Raw genomic sequence first — 14,992 nt, forward strand, 5'->3', positions numbered from 1 at the left:
TTTTCAATTGTATCTTCTTTATGCCTATACAGTCTTTGCTCATATGCTTCAAGAGAGCCCACAAGTTCTGTCTCTGATAGAGTGGACAGATCTTTGATTTTCTCAATCGTTGTCACGATTGGGTCAAACTTTTGGGGCATAGTAATTAGAATTTTCTCAACAATTTTCTTGTCAAGAATATCTTCCCCAAAAGCTCTCATTTGATTAACTATTCCTTTAACTTTAGAATAGTAATCTTTAACTGTCTCGGACTCCTTCATCTTCAATAGTTCAAAATCTCTTCTTAGAGATTGAAGTTTAACGGCACGTACCTTAACACTTCCTTGAAACTCCTCCTGCAATGTGTTCCACGCTTCTTTGGCAGTCTTAGCTCCCATAATTCTTGGAAAAATTGGATCAGTCACCGCTTGTTGCAAGGTGAACAACGCCTTTGAATTTTTCTGTTTATTTTTCTTCAACTCTTTTTCTTGAGATGCATTAAGAGCTGAAGTATCCGCGGGAATAGTGAAGCCTTCTTCTACTATGTCCCATAAATCTTGAGATGAAAAATATGTTTCCATTTTAACACGCCAGAAATCATAATTTTCACCATTGAAGATAGGGACAGATATAGTTGACGATTGAGTAATGTTATCCATAGCTTAGAAAAAATATTATTGGAGTGGGTTAGTAGTACAAAGGAAATTTTTGAAGTAGTTGGGAGGATTTTGGAATGGTAGGTAGGTAAGATAACTACGCCTAATGTATGACCGAACGTAGCTCTGATACCACTGTTGGTAGTTGATTAGATGATAGTTGATAGTTTTAGAGAATTGTTTTTGAAAGAAGGCTATGTCATTGATTTCTTGGATTGATCAATTACAACATACCAATTGCCTATTTATAGGCTCAAGTCACTAACCTCTCAATGGTGGTGAATGTTTCTACATTACTTTAGGTCTTTCTAGAGTTTTCATGATAGATTAGTATCATGATAGTTCTAGATTCTTCTATCTTATACATAGACTTATAGTTCTAGATTGTTCTACCATATTCATACACATTATAGTTCTAGATTGTTCTACCATATTCTATAGTTCTAGGATATTCTACTATATACATATTATATTTAAGAATATTCTAAAAATTTGTAGCAATTTCAACAACACACAACAAATCCGACAATCAGAATCAAGAGGCCCAATTTTAATTCTAGGGCTTGCTCCATGATCAAATTAGTACCAATTATTTTTTCATCCGCTATTCCTTGGCTCATCCTCCACGATATTTGAAGCTCTCTTTCTCTAGTTGATTGATTAATTGTTGTAACACCTTCAGATACTTGTTTGACTTATGATCAAGTATCATCCTTCTTGAAAGTCTGAGCTTTCCATAGAGCTCTCTAGGCGTTTCATATAGGGAAACATGTTTCTCATCACAACCATTGTGGTTTGAATTAGGATTTTCAGACGAATGTGCAATAGGAATAATATGCATGATCCTTCCAGGAGGATAAAGACGACGTCTACTTGATGTTGTGATTGGACAATCACTCTCTTCTTCAGCTATGTTTTTGTTTGTGGCTACTTCTTTTCCCAGTTTAAGCTTCCCCACTTTATTCGACAATTCGTCTTCGTCGCCATCGGAGTCATCACCGTCAGATCCTTCACTAGAAGAATTATATTCGTCATCATCTGACATAGACTCCATGATTAAGTGCTCTTCAGTCAAGAGAGATTCAAAATTTGTCTCAGATGATCCATAAGCTTCAGCTATGTTATCTGATTTTGAGCTTGGCGATGAGTCAATATTCTCACGTATGTGCCAGGGAAGCAATGAGCGAGTTCCGTGTTTATGTTTCTTCACAACCTGTAGGTACAAAGTAGGATCTCTATTATAAGATAAAGAAAATGCTAACCAGTAATTAAGAACACTTGTATGGTTAAGAAATTAAAAGTAAAGTTTTTATTATTTAGAAAGTATGATAGTACACTCTATCATGATTTTTAATGCAATCCTTTTAATAAAACTACTTTTTATATTTTGATTCTTTAACTAATACCTTAATTGAAGACGCTGGTTAACATGTCCCTAAAATAATAAAAGATGTATGTACATTATATTTTTTTTGGTGGCCTGGTTGATAGATGTATGTACATTGTATATGACCCTATGCAAAAAGGAGATATATATAATTATTTTCTGCCAGAACAGCAGTATTTGTGAAGATCATTAATATAATAGTTCAATTCCCTTATATTATGTATGGTTTATCAATTGAAGGAGTAAATTCTTGTTAGAGTCAAGTGAATACCTAATAGGAGAGTATATATCCCTATAGAGCATGCACTGAGTTCTTTCAATGTCAAATGACAAATTTATATAAATAATCAAGGAGCTTGAAAGCTACCTGTGTGCAGCGGGTTATTGCATGTCCTGCAATGGCTTTTGCGATTGGTATGTGAGATCTAACTGCGGTTAGGATGTTTTGATCATTGCTCCGATCGCGACCCTGTAAATTATTCGATCAATATTATGTACGTAGTTACCTAATGAAAGCCAACTTGACCAAAGAACCAAACAATTTTCTAACAGATAACATAATTAAGCAATTAACTTGATGTAGTATTTGCTAATTAAACCATCGAGTAGTTTGAACACCTCAGAAATGAAATCATGAACAGAAGAAACTGACAATGTAGGCACTATGTCATAACCATTGATAATGGAAATGATAAAGGGCTTCCCAAATTCGGCTAACTCCAATGTCATACAGGCAGCTGCAAAAATTAAAAATGCGAAACAATTCTACATCAAGAGCATGTGATGATTCATTATAATGAAACAAACCTATTGAATTACGTTACTCAATTGAACAAATTAAAAACTTTAAATGTAAACTAAAGAATTTAGTGTAACTACATGCCTGGGCCAAACGTGACACAAGTGCTTGAAGAGAACTCTTGTATTTCTCTTAGCTTAAATGTCAGCAGTGCAGCGGTACCACCACCAAGCGAGTGCCCAACGATCTATTTGGAAAGATTATTATAATTATAATAATAAAAAAAAATCAAACATAGAGATGAATTACACAATTTAATAAAAAGAATATATACTTTTAATTAATATGGAATGATCAAAAAAGGAAATAAAATAATTTTCCTATTATTAAACACCGGGTGAAGATTATATAATCAAAGGATCTAATTGAATTATTTTAAATTTTTTAATACTTCTATTCAACTCTTACGGATAAAAAAATAGGAATAGATTAATTGAATTAACAATATATACCTTGATTTTGAAGTGGGGGTATTGATCAAGAGCCTTTTTTAGTACAGGAGTGCAGTAGTCTAGAATCCAATAAGCTGCAGCAACCATACCACGGTGTGCATGTCCTGAAACAATGTTGTTGTTCCTCCTATGCTCGAAGGAGACGGGAGCACAGAGTGCAGCTGTTAGCGTGTCGTTTAGGCTACGAGTTCCCCGAATAAACACCAACACACTTTTTGATTCTATATCACGTATAACTGTGAAAACTGGCCTTAGAATCTGCCATAATAAAATCATAAAATTAATTTTCAGTTAAACTGGCTTGGATACAAAAATATACTTCAATTTTTTTTAAAATATTTTTGTTGTTTATCAGTAAAAAAAACAACATTTTGTTGTTTATTTTTATTGTTTATAAATTAAATTTTGAAGGGAAAGAAAGAAAAAAAAATACATATTTGGCTTGCATATCCTAAGGTTTAACTATTTGTTCAAGATTAGTTTGCTCAAGTTTTTTTTTTTAAAAAAGAGCAATAATATTTTCACACCTACTTCTTTTAAACACCTATTAATTAACAACTAACATTTATCTATATTTCTGTGTTCCTATCATATCATATTAGTTATATATTTATATTTTTATCTTTTTTATTACTCTTTCTAGGTGTATAATAAGATATGGGTGTCGAAATATATTTATTAAAACAAATACACTTGTAAGAAAACTCAGATTAAGAGAGTTCACAAACAGGCAAACCTAGAACAAATATATTGTAATGAGTGAACAAGACTATGAAATCCAAACTCAAAACAGTGAAAAATAAATATAAATTCTTATAAGTTTGGATGAAGAGGAGAAAATAAAAAGGGTTATTTTTATAAATACTAGGGGAAAATTGATGAGAAAATAGGGATAATTGAAGGAAAAGAACTCCTTTTTTTCCAGTGGATTCCAACGAACAACAAATACATATGGTTGAAGTAAAGAAAATTTTTCATATATATGTCAGACCAAAAAAAGTTCGAAGAGAGAGTGAGAGAAAATAAAAAGAGAAAAAAATATAGTTAGAATTGGAAGAAATTAAAATGAAATAAAGATCAGAGAGATCAGAGAAGCTCTCCTATCATGGAAGGTGCCATGCCATTCATACTATGTTAAGAAATTAACACATGGCTAATGAAAGAAGATGGAGACAAAATTAATAAGAATAAAATTGTTGATAGAATGAGAAAAGTTGATTACATTAAAACACTTTTACGAAGCTTATTGAGATACAATATATGGGAAAACAACTAATTAACCAGTAATGAGCTACTAGCCAATTGCTATCTAATATGGGAATCAAAATCGTATAAGTATTGATTCATTTTTGTAAGAAGCTAGCCAATGTTACGTACCCGAGCTGTTCTCTTTCTTAGGAGGACATCCTCCTTGTCGAATCCAGCAGCAAATAAGAACCCATGAAACCGTTTTCTGCTGAAAAGCAAGGTCCGTGTCAACAATTTCTTTATCTCATATAACTCCTTTATAACTTCGGGGGCCTTCAGCTGTACACAATCACTTCTTTCACCGCATTCTCTTGCAACTGTTTTCTTACCCTACATTCTCAAATTCAGTACGGGTTAATTAAAAAGAGGGAAAAGCTTCATGCAGTTACACACGTGTTTTTAAATTGCGGTGTGATGAGTCAGAAAAACTTTTACATGACAAATAATTGCCAAAAAATGCTGTTGATACAACCACAATTTCTATGGTGACGATTGCAGAATGCATGTCAAAATACTTTGAAGTTGCGGCTGCAATTGCGGTCTAGGTTGTAGACGGCAATTTAAAATCATGGATACATATTATGTAAATCTTACTCAAGTATAAGACATCTCATATCAACTAGTGATATAACTAAATTAAAACACATAAAGTGAGGAATAATCTTTATTTTATAAGTCAATTTTATAAGAGAATTAGGCTTAAATCTATGTTTTAATAAGATTATTATTTTTACAAAGAAGTGGAAACGTAAATGGATATATAGATGAAGTTGGAAAGGACCATGTCCAACACAGCGGAAGCAATGGCTATGGGCAAGTTGAGGATGTGCCATTTCTCCTTGTAACCGAGCGACTTTATGGCTTCCGTTAATATGGACACTACCTCCATCAAATTTTTGGGCGCCTCAATATGCCTCCTTTCAACACTCGGGGCTTTCTTTTCATTCTTCACCTCCATGAATTGCAAAGAAGAAGGAAGCCCGATCGGGAAAACGGAAGAAAGAAAGAAGATATATAGAGAATATTTCGTAGACGTTGACGCAAGTGTTCTTTTTTAAAAGCCAAAGTGAGAATATTTTTTTACTAATTAAAAAAGTAAGGACATAGCACAAGTTGTGCACGTCCAACCTTGCTATACAGAGAATTATTGAACTTATCAGTTGAAAATTCTTATACATTGCCACAACTAGCCAACTAGTAGTGTAAAATTATAATAGACTCCACCTAACTAAGTCAAACTGAGATACCTATCAAATATTAAGAGGTACACACCGATATATGACTATATAGTGAGTTACTTGTTTTGGGTTGATTTCAAAATCTTCCTGCATGAGATGTTTTTTTTTCTAATTAAATCGAATTTTAAGGATTATGAGAGATAGAAAGGAAATATAAAAGAGTGATGAGATAAAAGGAGATGAATAGAAAGAGATAAAAAAAAATGTTGCCATGTGTTGGTGCAATCGTGGTGCATTATATTGGTGAATGGTGATACGTCTAACACAAGTTGTGCAAGTGGATTGAAAGAGTGACAACGCTTCTGATTTATTCTAGAGTACTGCTATTCAGTAAGAAGGAATGCATCACACCAATAGCACGAAAGAAATAACTAATGTACGTGCTCTCTATTTTTAAAGTGCAAATTTATTTTAAAAACAATAAATTAAAAAAGTAATAAATTTTTTTATTGTATTTCAGATTTCCATTAATTGTGGGTGCATGCTCTCTCACTAGAATATTAAACAAGTGTACTGTTAGAATCTCTTACTAGCATTCCTCAATCTGATAATATTTGAAATAAAGCTGGGTTAATTTGATTTGTTGATATATACATCAATTTTAATAATTATATATAGTAAAATTATAGAACTAAAGATATAACCAAAAAATTATAGAACTGAAGAAGCATAAAATTATTATTAAGATATAGTTTATTATATATATATATATATATTAAGATAAATTAACAACATCAATGTAATTATAATATTATATTATATAAAATATTTTTCTTATCAAATCAAGAAATATTATAATTAATATATAATTATTTAAAAAATTATACATTTTAAAAGAATATGACACTAGACTAAGTAGGCCTATTGACGACTCAAAGACCTGAACCCGCCCTCAAACTAAATAAAGCCTCATTTTTAAACCCAAAATTCATAAAAATTAATTTTGGACCGGGTCAAGTTAGTAATGAGTCATGAATAATAATAATAGAAAAATCACTGCTTGAAAACAAGATTTTATAGTAGACCACCATTAATTGTAGTTCGCAAACTTAATGTTCTTGACTAGATATTAAAACCCTTTAGGTTGTCTCTAGCTAGTAAATTACTTCCCTTAAAAAAAGATTGTTTTTACATCCACTTAATGTATAGTTAATTAAATTATGTATGATATATTTTTGTAACTAGCTAGTGAACAGGTATAAAATAAATCTACACCATTTTTTTTAGTGAAACCTTTAGTTAATCTGGCTTGAACTTTTCTAAATAAGCGTCGTGTCTAAGTGTCCTTTTAAATATCCACTTGCTAGTTGCTACAAACACGATACTTTATTCTTCTAAAGCTTCGCTTTGGTTTGTTGACTTTTAATTTGTTTCCTTTCTTGAGACTTATTTTTCATCAACTTCTTTCCTCACATTTTCCTAAAATCTATCCAGAAGGAGGGACGAATAGACTAAACTAAGTCAGCAATGCGAATTGAAGACTTGAAAAGTATTGAGAGTTAGATTGATACTTATCCCTTAGATGGTTTTTGCCTTTTCGATTTTCATGTGACTGCGGACGAATTCTGGCAAAGTGAAGACCGAAGATTTTTCCTTTTGTGTTTGAGATGACCCTTTTTAAGTCGCTCTGTGTGGGTGGGAATTTTTTAGCAGAAATTAATTTCTTGTAGAATTTTATATATCTTCATCAGAAGTGGTGAATCTTCAACTCATACAGATTTGTTGAATTAATTTAGAGAGTTAAATACAAAAAATTAACAATAAGACATTCCACATAAATAATAGAAAACTAGCTAGTGTGTGTGTATATATATATATATAATATTAGAAATTTAAATAGAAATTATATTTTATGTAAATTAATACTTAAAAAAATTCACGAGTTTACTGTAAAATCACAATCACACCTCCTCCACCTAGAGGTAGAGTTGTCAAAATGGGCCAGCCTGGCCCACATGGGCTGGCCCGCAACAAGTTGAACTAAAAGTGGGTTAGCCCAGCTCGGCCCACTTTTGTGTGGGCTAATAAAATGCCAGCTCGGCCCGGTCCACCACGGGTTGGTGGGTTATGCGGGCTGGCCCACTTTTCTGTCTTTTTTTTGTAAAAAAATAAATTATTCCAAACAACTTAAAATAAAATCTAATATAAAAACCAAACTAAATCAAATTCAAACATTCAATATTAAAGTGATTGAAGTCTTCAAAATAAACATTCAACATTAAGATAATTGAAAATTAAATGTCATCAAAAATAAACTTTTAAACTATTGAAATTAAACATTAGAGTTATGGACAGTGAAATCCAGAACAACTTCCTCTTCTTTCTCAATATCACCATTAATTTCATCTACAAAGACAAAAAAAATAAACAATATCATTAATAAGTCAAATAAATGAAACAACACACCAATAACAAACTAAAAATTATGGAAAAAGAAATGTAAATTACCAATATCTTAAAAACCATTTATCCAATTTTGGGTTAAAATTAGTGCTTGAACATTGGAAGGAAGAAGACTAGCACCATACTTGTTTAGCACACGAGCGCTAAATGCCGATTCACTAGCAACAGTTGCTATAGAAATGCTTAACACCTCACATGCCAACCTACAAAGACTTGGATATGGATAACGTTCTTGCCGGTCCTTCCAATAACTCAAAATATCCAACTTAAGAAAAAACTTTGGCTCAGCCAAATAGAGATCTTATTCAGATTTGTCATTGACTTTAACATTTTGGCTCACATGATTGATCTATTCTTATGACAATATAAGAGAAAAATTAAATTAAATAAATTGAATCATAAAACAATTAAATAATTAAACAAAAGAAAAGACTAACATTATATGGATCATTAACAAATTAACAATTTCTAATTCAATTGGGCTTTGCTATTGTTTGAACTTGCTCTATTACTGAATGTGAATTGCCAATTGGGTTGCTAGCTACAAAATAAAAATTTAATTTCTTAACCATTATAAATTTATAATAATAAAAAATAAAATAATATATTGTTTAAATTTGGTGGGTTGACGGGTTGACCCATAAATCCACGGGTTGAGCCCACCTAACCCACAGACTAAGTGGACCAGACTGAAAAGTTGCCGATATCGATTTTTTTTAAAAAAATTGAGCCCGGTCCACCTCTGACCCACGGGGTGGAACCCATCTTGACAGCTCAACCTAGAGGTACATCACCTAGCAATGCAGCGTGCTCTTCATAACTTTTTAAGTAACAAACTGCCATAACTTTTTTTAGTTAATTACTAGGATATATTCTTGACACAGTATTAATAGTGTCAACGCCCAATGAGGGACTATTGTTGAGCAATGAGTCGTCTCTTGCAAGGCTGCAACTTATAATTAAATACTCATTTTGAGCTATTTTTTCGCTGTCAACCCCCAAAACCACACCACCAATGCTTCACACAGTTTTTTCCGTTGCCATTTCAGTAACTGGGATCACTACACCCCAACTTCATGCACACTTGCCAAATACTCTGCAACCATCTGATAAACTTTCCTTGCATCATGGATCATAGAGTTCATCTTTTTTCTGGTGCATAACTATCTCTTCTCAGTTTCTATATTCTAATTTTGAGTTAATTCTTACTTACATTGAGAGTTTCATCAATATTATCTCCTGGACTTAATAATGGGCGGTATGCTATTTTTATGTTTAGCTTAGCTTAGCTTGTTGGTTTAACATGGTGTGGAGGGAAGTATGAGTGGGACATCTGTCCTTTGCCAATCCCATCTTTTGTCACTGCCAAATAGTCCACTCCAAAGCTCTGAATTGAATGCAAAGTTCAATGAGCAGGGATGGTTGTCTTTGCTCAAGAGATGCAAGAGCATGGAAGAATTCAAGCAAGTACATGCCCATATTCTAAAATTGGGTCTCTTCTATGATTCTTTCTGTGGCAGCAATCTTGTTGCCTCTTGTGCTCTATCTAGATGGGGCAGCATGGAGTATGCTTGCTCAATCTTCAGGCAGATTGAGGAACCTGGTAGCTTTGAGTACAATACCATGATTAGAGGAAATGTCAATAGCATGGATCTAGAAGAAGTTTTGTTGCTTTATGTTGAGATGCTTGAAAGAGGAATTGAACCTGACAACTTCACCTACCCGTTTGTGCTCAAGGCATGCTCTCTATTAGTTGCTCTCAAGGAAGGAGTGCAAATTCATGCTCATGTTTTTAAGGCAGGTCTTGAGGTTGATGTCTTTGTGCAAAATGGCTTGATCAGCATGTATGGCAAGTGTGGGGCAATAGAGCATGCTGGTGTTGTGTTTGAGCAAATGGATGAAAAGAGTGTGGCTTCGTGGAGTTCCATCATTGGTGCTCATGCTAGTGTGGAGATGTGGCATGAGTGCTTGATGCTTCTTGGGGACATGAGCGGTGAGGGGCGCCATAGGGCTGAAGAGAGCATTCTGGTTAGTGCACTTTCTGCTTGCACTCATTTGAGGTCTCCTAATCTTGGAAGGTGCATACATGGGATCTTGTTGAGGAACATCAGTGAACTCAATGTTGTTGTGAAGACTTCATTAATTGATATGTATGCCAAGTGTGGGAGCCTTGAGAAAGGGCTTTGTGTGTTCCATAATATGGCTCATAAGAATAGATATTCTTACACTGTAATGATTGCGGGGCTTGCCATTCATGGGCGCGGTAGGGAAGCTCTAAGAGTTTTCTCTGACATGCTGGAGGAAGGTTTGACACCAGATGATGTTGTCTATGTGGGTGTGTTAAGTGCTTGCAGTCATGCTGGTCTTGTCAAAGAGGGTCTTCAATGTTTCAACCGCATGCAATTTGAGCATATGATTAAACCAACAATTCAGCACTATGGTTGTATGGTGGATCTTATGGGGAGAGCTGGGATGCTAAAGGAAGCCTATGGCCTCATAAAAAGCATGCCAATTAAGCCTAATGATGTGGTTTGGAGGAGCCTTCTTAGTGCTTGTAAGGTTCACCATAACTTGGAAATAGGGGAGATTGCAGCTGAGAATATTTTCAGGTTGAATAAACACAATCCCGGGGACTATTTGGTGCTAGCAAATATGTATGCAAGGGCTAAAAAATGGGCTAATGTAGCCAGGATCAGAACAGAAATGGCTGAAAAACACTTGGTGCAAACACCTGGGTTCAGTTTGGTTGAAGCAAATAGGAATGTATACAAGTTTGTTTCGCAGGACAAGTCTCAACCAATATGTGAAACCATCTATGATATGATTCAACAAATGGAATGGCAGTTGAAATTTGAAGGCTATACACCAGACATGTCACAGGTGTTGCTTGATGTGGATGAAGATGAAAAGAGGCAGAGACTGAAACATCATAGTCAGAAGTTGGCAATTGCTTTTGCACTAATACATACATCGGAGGGATCTCCCATAAGAATATCAAGAAATCTTAGAATGTGTAATGACTGTCATACTTACACTAAGTTCATTTCCGTGATCTATGAACGGGAAATTACTGTGAGAGACCGTAATCGCTTCCACCATTTTAAAGATGGAACTTGCTCATGTAAAGATTATTGGTGAATTTCATTACATTTATGCATAAAGGGTTCTTTGTAGGGGTGGTATTTTTTTTCCTGTCTTGACATTTCCCACACATATTTGTTAGTTATATATATTGCAGTAAATAGACAACTACTAGAAATAAGATTGGACATTGTGGTATATTGAGCATCTTTTTCTACCAATGATATTGCTATCCATAGCACACAAGCAAGACAAGAAAATAGGTTTTGGTTATGGTATTGTTTAACATATACTACTTGTTATAGAAATTGTAGGCACATCAGAGTAAGAGTAAGCGAAGATGTCAGCAAATTGATAATTTTGATAACGCAACAGTTTTTTTCTTTCTTTCTTTCTTTAGGCTATAGAAGACTGTCACATAAATTCTTGGTTTTCAGAAACACAAAGCAATTGGAGGAAGAGCACCTAACTCATTGTACTATTTTCAATTTTTGGACCTCTCGCCCCTAACTCATTAATACTAATACTAAAAGAATTCGTTAATCTTTTATATGATACACACAAAAAGAAGTTAGTATTCAGAGATAAGTCTAAAGTGTTTATCTTGCTGGCTGCTGCACTTGATAGTAGTCTTCACATAAACACGGTAGTAATATAAGAAAAAAAAAAGAGTATTTGATGTTTCAGACTACAAAAATAATGAGTTATTGACAAATTTTGATTTTTAACATGATAAGTTATTTAAAAATTATAATAGAGGAATACAAGAAGCAAGAATAATAAGAAAAATCCAGGCTTATATAAAAAATATTTGTAAGTTTATGTAAACTATCTTTTATTCCCTAAAAAAAACCTAAACTATCTTTTTACGTAATGAAATATCATAATCAACTATTTCAATCCTATATTATTAATTATACTTTTCATTAATTAATGATTAAATTTTGTCAATCAGAATTAACAATATTTTTGCAAATTATCAGTTAAACATTTTTTTCATACATTGAAAAGAGTTTTTTTATTTTCTTAAATCAAAAGTTTTTAACAGTTTTTATATTTTAATTTAATTTCTTATTAATTAAATTAATCTCCTTTCAAACAATTTTTAATTTATAACAGTGCTCACACGTTTCCCTTTTCTTGTTTTTTTTCTTTACTCCCTCTCCTCACCTTCTTTCTTCTTTCTTCTCCGCCCACCGCCTTCCCCTCCGCCGCGACCCCCATCCGCCGGTGTGTCAATTTTTGGATGAGTTGTTTTCCTTTCTTCTTCTTTTGGACAGTTCTTCCTCCTGCGTTTTGCTGTTAGGGAGAGAGGGAGTAATTTTTATTTAATCAATGTGCAGATCTTCAGGGACCTTGTAGAAGATCCCATTCTCCATGCCGGAGATCTTGCCTCATCCTTTATCGAAAGATCGGTTGAAGATCAGATCTTGAACTCGAGATCCTTGTGGTTGAAAATGCTCCGAGAAGACCGTTAATTTCTGCGCACAGCATTGAAGCAGCACATGCAAGATGCAGAAATTGGGAGGGTTCAAACTACCACCTTTCTTCAATTACCCACCTTATTTCACGTAAATTCCCTTTTTTTTTTCCCTTAGTCCTTTTTCTTTTCTATGCTTTGCATTCTTTCAATTGTAAGTGTATTATTAATTAGGATATTTGGCACAGGATATTTCTTTGGCCATATTTCTTTAACTCATCCTAAAGTGATATTAATTAGGATGAGTTAAAGAAATATGGCTTTGTAATAGGATATGATAGGATATGATTTTTGTTTGGTTAGACACGTAATAAGAAAGTTAAAAAAAAAAAAAAGAAAACCTGATAAAAAAATGATATGATTTTTGTATAGGAATGTAATAGGATATGATTTTTATTTGTTCTAGAATACATGAACATAATAAAAGAAAAAAAGGAAACCTAATAGGAATAGAAAAAGTAACTGTTATTGTGATCGTCATGGAAATATATCACAAAATGTATTAGCTGCTTGTAATTTTGATTTGGAATTCATGTACGTTCTTAGCGGGTGGGAGGGTTCAGCACATGATTCCAAGGTGTTAAGTGATGCTTTGGCAAGGAAGAATGGACTTAAAGTGCCCCAAGGTAAGTATTATCTGGTGGATTGTGGATTTCCTAATCGACGCAAATTTTTAGCCCCATATCGAGGTGTACGATATCATCTACAAGATTTTGCAGGTCACGGTAATGACCCTGAAAATGAAAAGGAATTATTTAATCTTCGGCATGCATCCTTAAGGAATGTGATTGAGAGGATATTTGGTATTTTTAAATCGCGGTTCACAATTTTTAAGTTAGCACCTCCATTTCTATTTAAAATACAAGCAGAGCTTGTGTTGGCATGTGCAGCACTTCATAATTTTCTTCGCAAAGAATGTCGTTCTGATGAATTTCCAGTGGAACCTACTGACGAGTCTTCATCTTCATCTTCAGTGTTACCAAATTACGAAGACAATGATCATGAACCCATTGTTCAAACACAAGAGCAGGAACGAGAAGATGCTAATATATGGAGGACTAATATAGGTTCAGATATGTGGAGAAATGCTAATAATTAGGCGAACATGAAGTGAGAATCACTTTGTTATTATTTTTTTAGGCAATAATGACTTTGTTATTAAAAGGTTTAAAATTTCTATCGTTTTTATTTTCTTTATTCAAACATTATAATTTATTTATCATCTTTTTCATTCACTTTTGTAACTTCCGTTATTTTTTTGTTTAAAATGTATTAATCTTTCAAAATCTTAAAAATCCATAAAGTACTTTGAAATCTTAAAAATCAGTGTTAGAAATCCATTAAAATCTTGGGTTAAGAATCCTGATTGTAAAAAGTCTTTTAAAAAAAATCTTTTAAAATCCCACAAAATCAATACAATCCCACATAATCTTTTAAAATCTTCAAGATTGTTTTTGTCAAAATATTCTCTCAAAATCCCAATCCAATACACCCCCCTGAATTTGGTTCTCGTTCTATTTTATATTCTGCAGATCTTCATGGAATAGATCGAACTATTTTGAATCGTGCACTGAAACTATTAGAACAGAAGGGAAAACTTGTGGTCTTTAAAGGAACTTCAACTGATGATGAAGGAGTTAAATTTTCTATATAATTGTTTTGTGAATTAATCTATTGAATCTTTGGGGATTTTACATGTCATCAACAGGGGAATCTTTTGCTATCTATTTAATGAGTTTGTTGATGTGCAAGATGTGTAAGAACAAGCTGTAGTAAATTGCTATCAATTTTCATTTCGGGAGCTTTGCTGTGTTAATTGCTTTGTAGTAAAATTAGTGAAATTATGCTCCCTGTGAAATCATTAAATTCGTAAATTGAAGGAGGGATTCCAACGTGCCAAAAGCTATCCTGGTATCAAACATTGATATTATTAAAAATAATGAAGTTGCTTCTGTGTCAATGGTTATGTGTCTGCATCAGTCAATCAGTTAATCATATGTTGGTTAATTTTGAAAATCGAGATAATCCTGGATAAATCTGAAGTCGTGTATAAACACTTTCAGATTGAATCAAATTTCGGGGTTCAACCAAAATTGTTCAATCGGATAAAATCAGAAGATTATAATTCAAGAGTTTTGTTTTGGTCTTGTGAGTTTTTCACATGTTATGCTTTCTGAACCAGGATGATTATTTATAATCAAAGAACAGGTGGTTATTGGCGGTTGATGGAAGTTATTTATTTTTAAAAATTGTCGTTGATGAAAGTTTT

General features: G+C 33.2%; 3 protein-coding genes and 1 long non-coding RNA gene across 4 annotated transcripts; 3 read left to right on the top strand and 1 right to left on the bottom strand.

The window, feature by feature from the left end:
• Positions 1-1,105: 1,105 nt before the first annotated feature.
• On the bottom strand, positions 1,106-5,528 carry LOC114408165. The gene is made up of 7 exons (XM_028371260.1): positions 5,303-5,528; positions 4,651-4,851; positions 3,274-3,531; positions 2,906-3,008; positions 2,641-2,759; positions 2,390-2,491; positions 1,106-1,848 (listed from the first exon to the last, which is right to left on the bottom strand). The coding sequence occupies exons 1-7, from the start codon at positions 5,477-5,479 to the stop codon at positions 1,252-1,254; spliced, it is 1,557 nt and encodes a 518-aa protein (XP_028227061.1). The 5' UTR covers positions 5,480-5,528; the 3' UTR covers positions 1,106-1,251.
• A 3,637-nt stretch (positions 5,529-9,165) lies between these two features.
• LOC114408133 (pentatricopeptide repeat-containing protein At1g31920-like) lies at positions 9,166-11,531 on the top strand. Its single transcript, XM_028371240.1, has one exon. It carries the CDS (start codon positions 9,483-9,485, stop codon positions 11,298-11,300), a length of 1,818 nt encoding a protein of 605 aa, XP_028227041.1. The 5' UTR covers positions 9,166-9,482; the 3' UTR covers positions 11,301-11,531.
• An 861-nt stretch (positions 11,532-12,392) lies between these two features.
• On the top strand, positions 12,393-14,539 carry LOC114408188. The gene is made up of 3 exons (XR_003665846.1): positions 12,393-12,473; positions 12,587-12,814; positions 14,256-14,539. It is a non-coding gene; the product is annotated as an uncharacterized LOC114408188 (long non-coding RNA).
• Positions 13,227-13,939, top strand: LOC114408177. The gene has a single exon (XM_028371268.1). The coding sequence runs from the start codon at positions 13,256-13,258 to the stop codon at positions 13,820-13,822; it is 567 nt and encodes a 188-aa protein (XP_028227069.1). The 5' UTR covers positions 13,227-13,255; the 3' UTR covers positions 13,823-13,939.
• Positions 14,540-14,992: the final 453 nt, after the last annotated feature.

Source organism: Glycine soja, chromosome 1 (genome assembly GCF_004193775.1).
Source record: "Glycine soja cultivar W05 chromosome 1, ASM419377v2, whole genome shotgun sequence".
NCBI lineage: Eukaryota > Viridiplantae > Streptophyta > Magnoliopsida > Fabales > Fabaceae > Glycine > Glycine soja.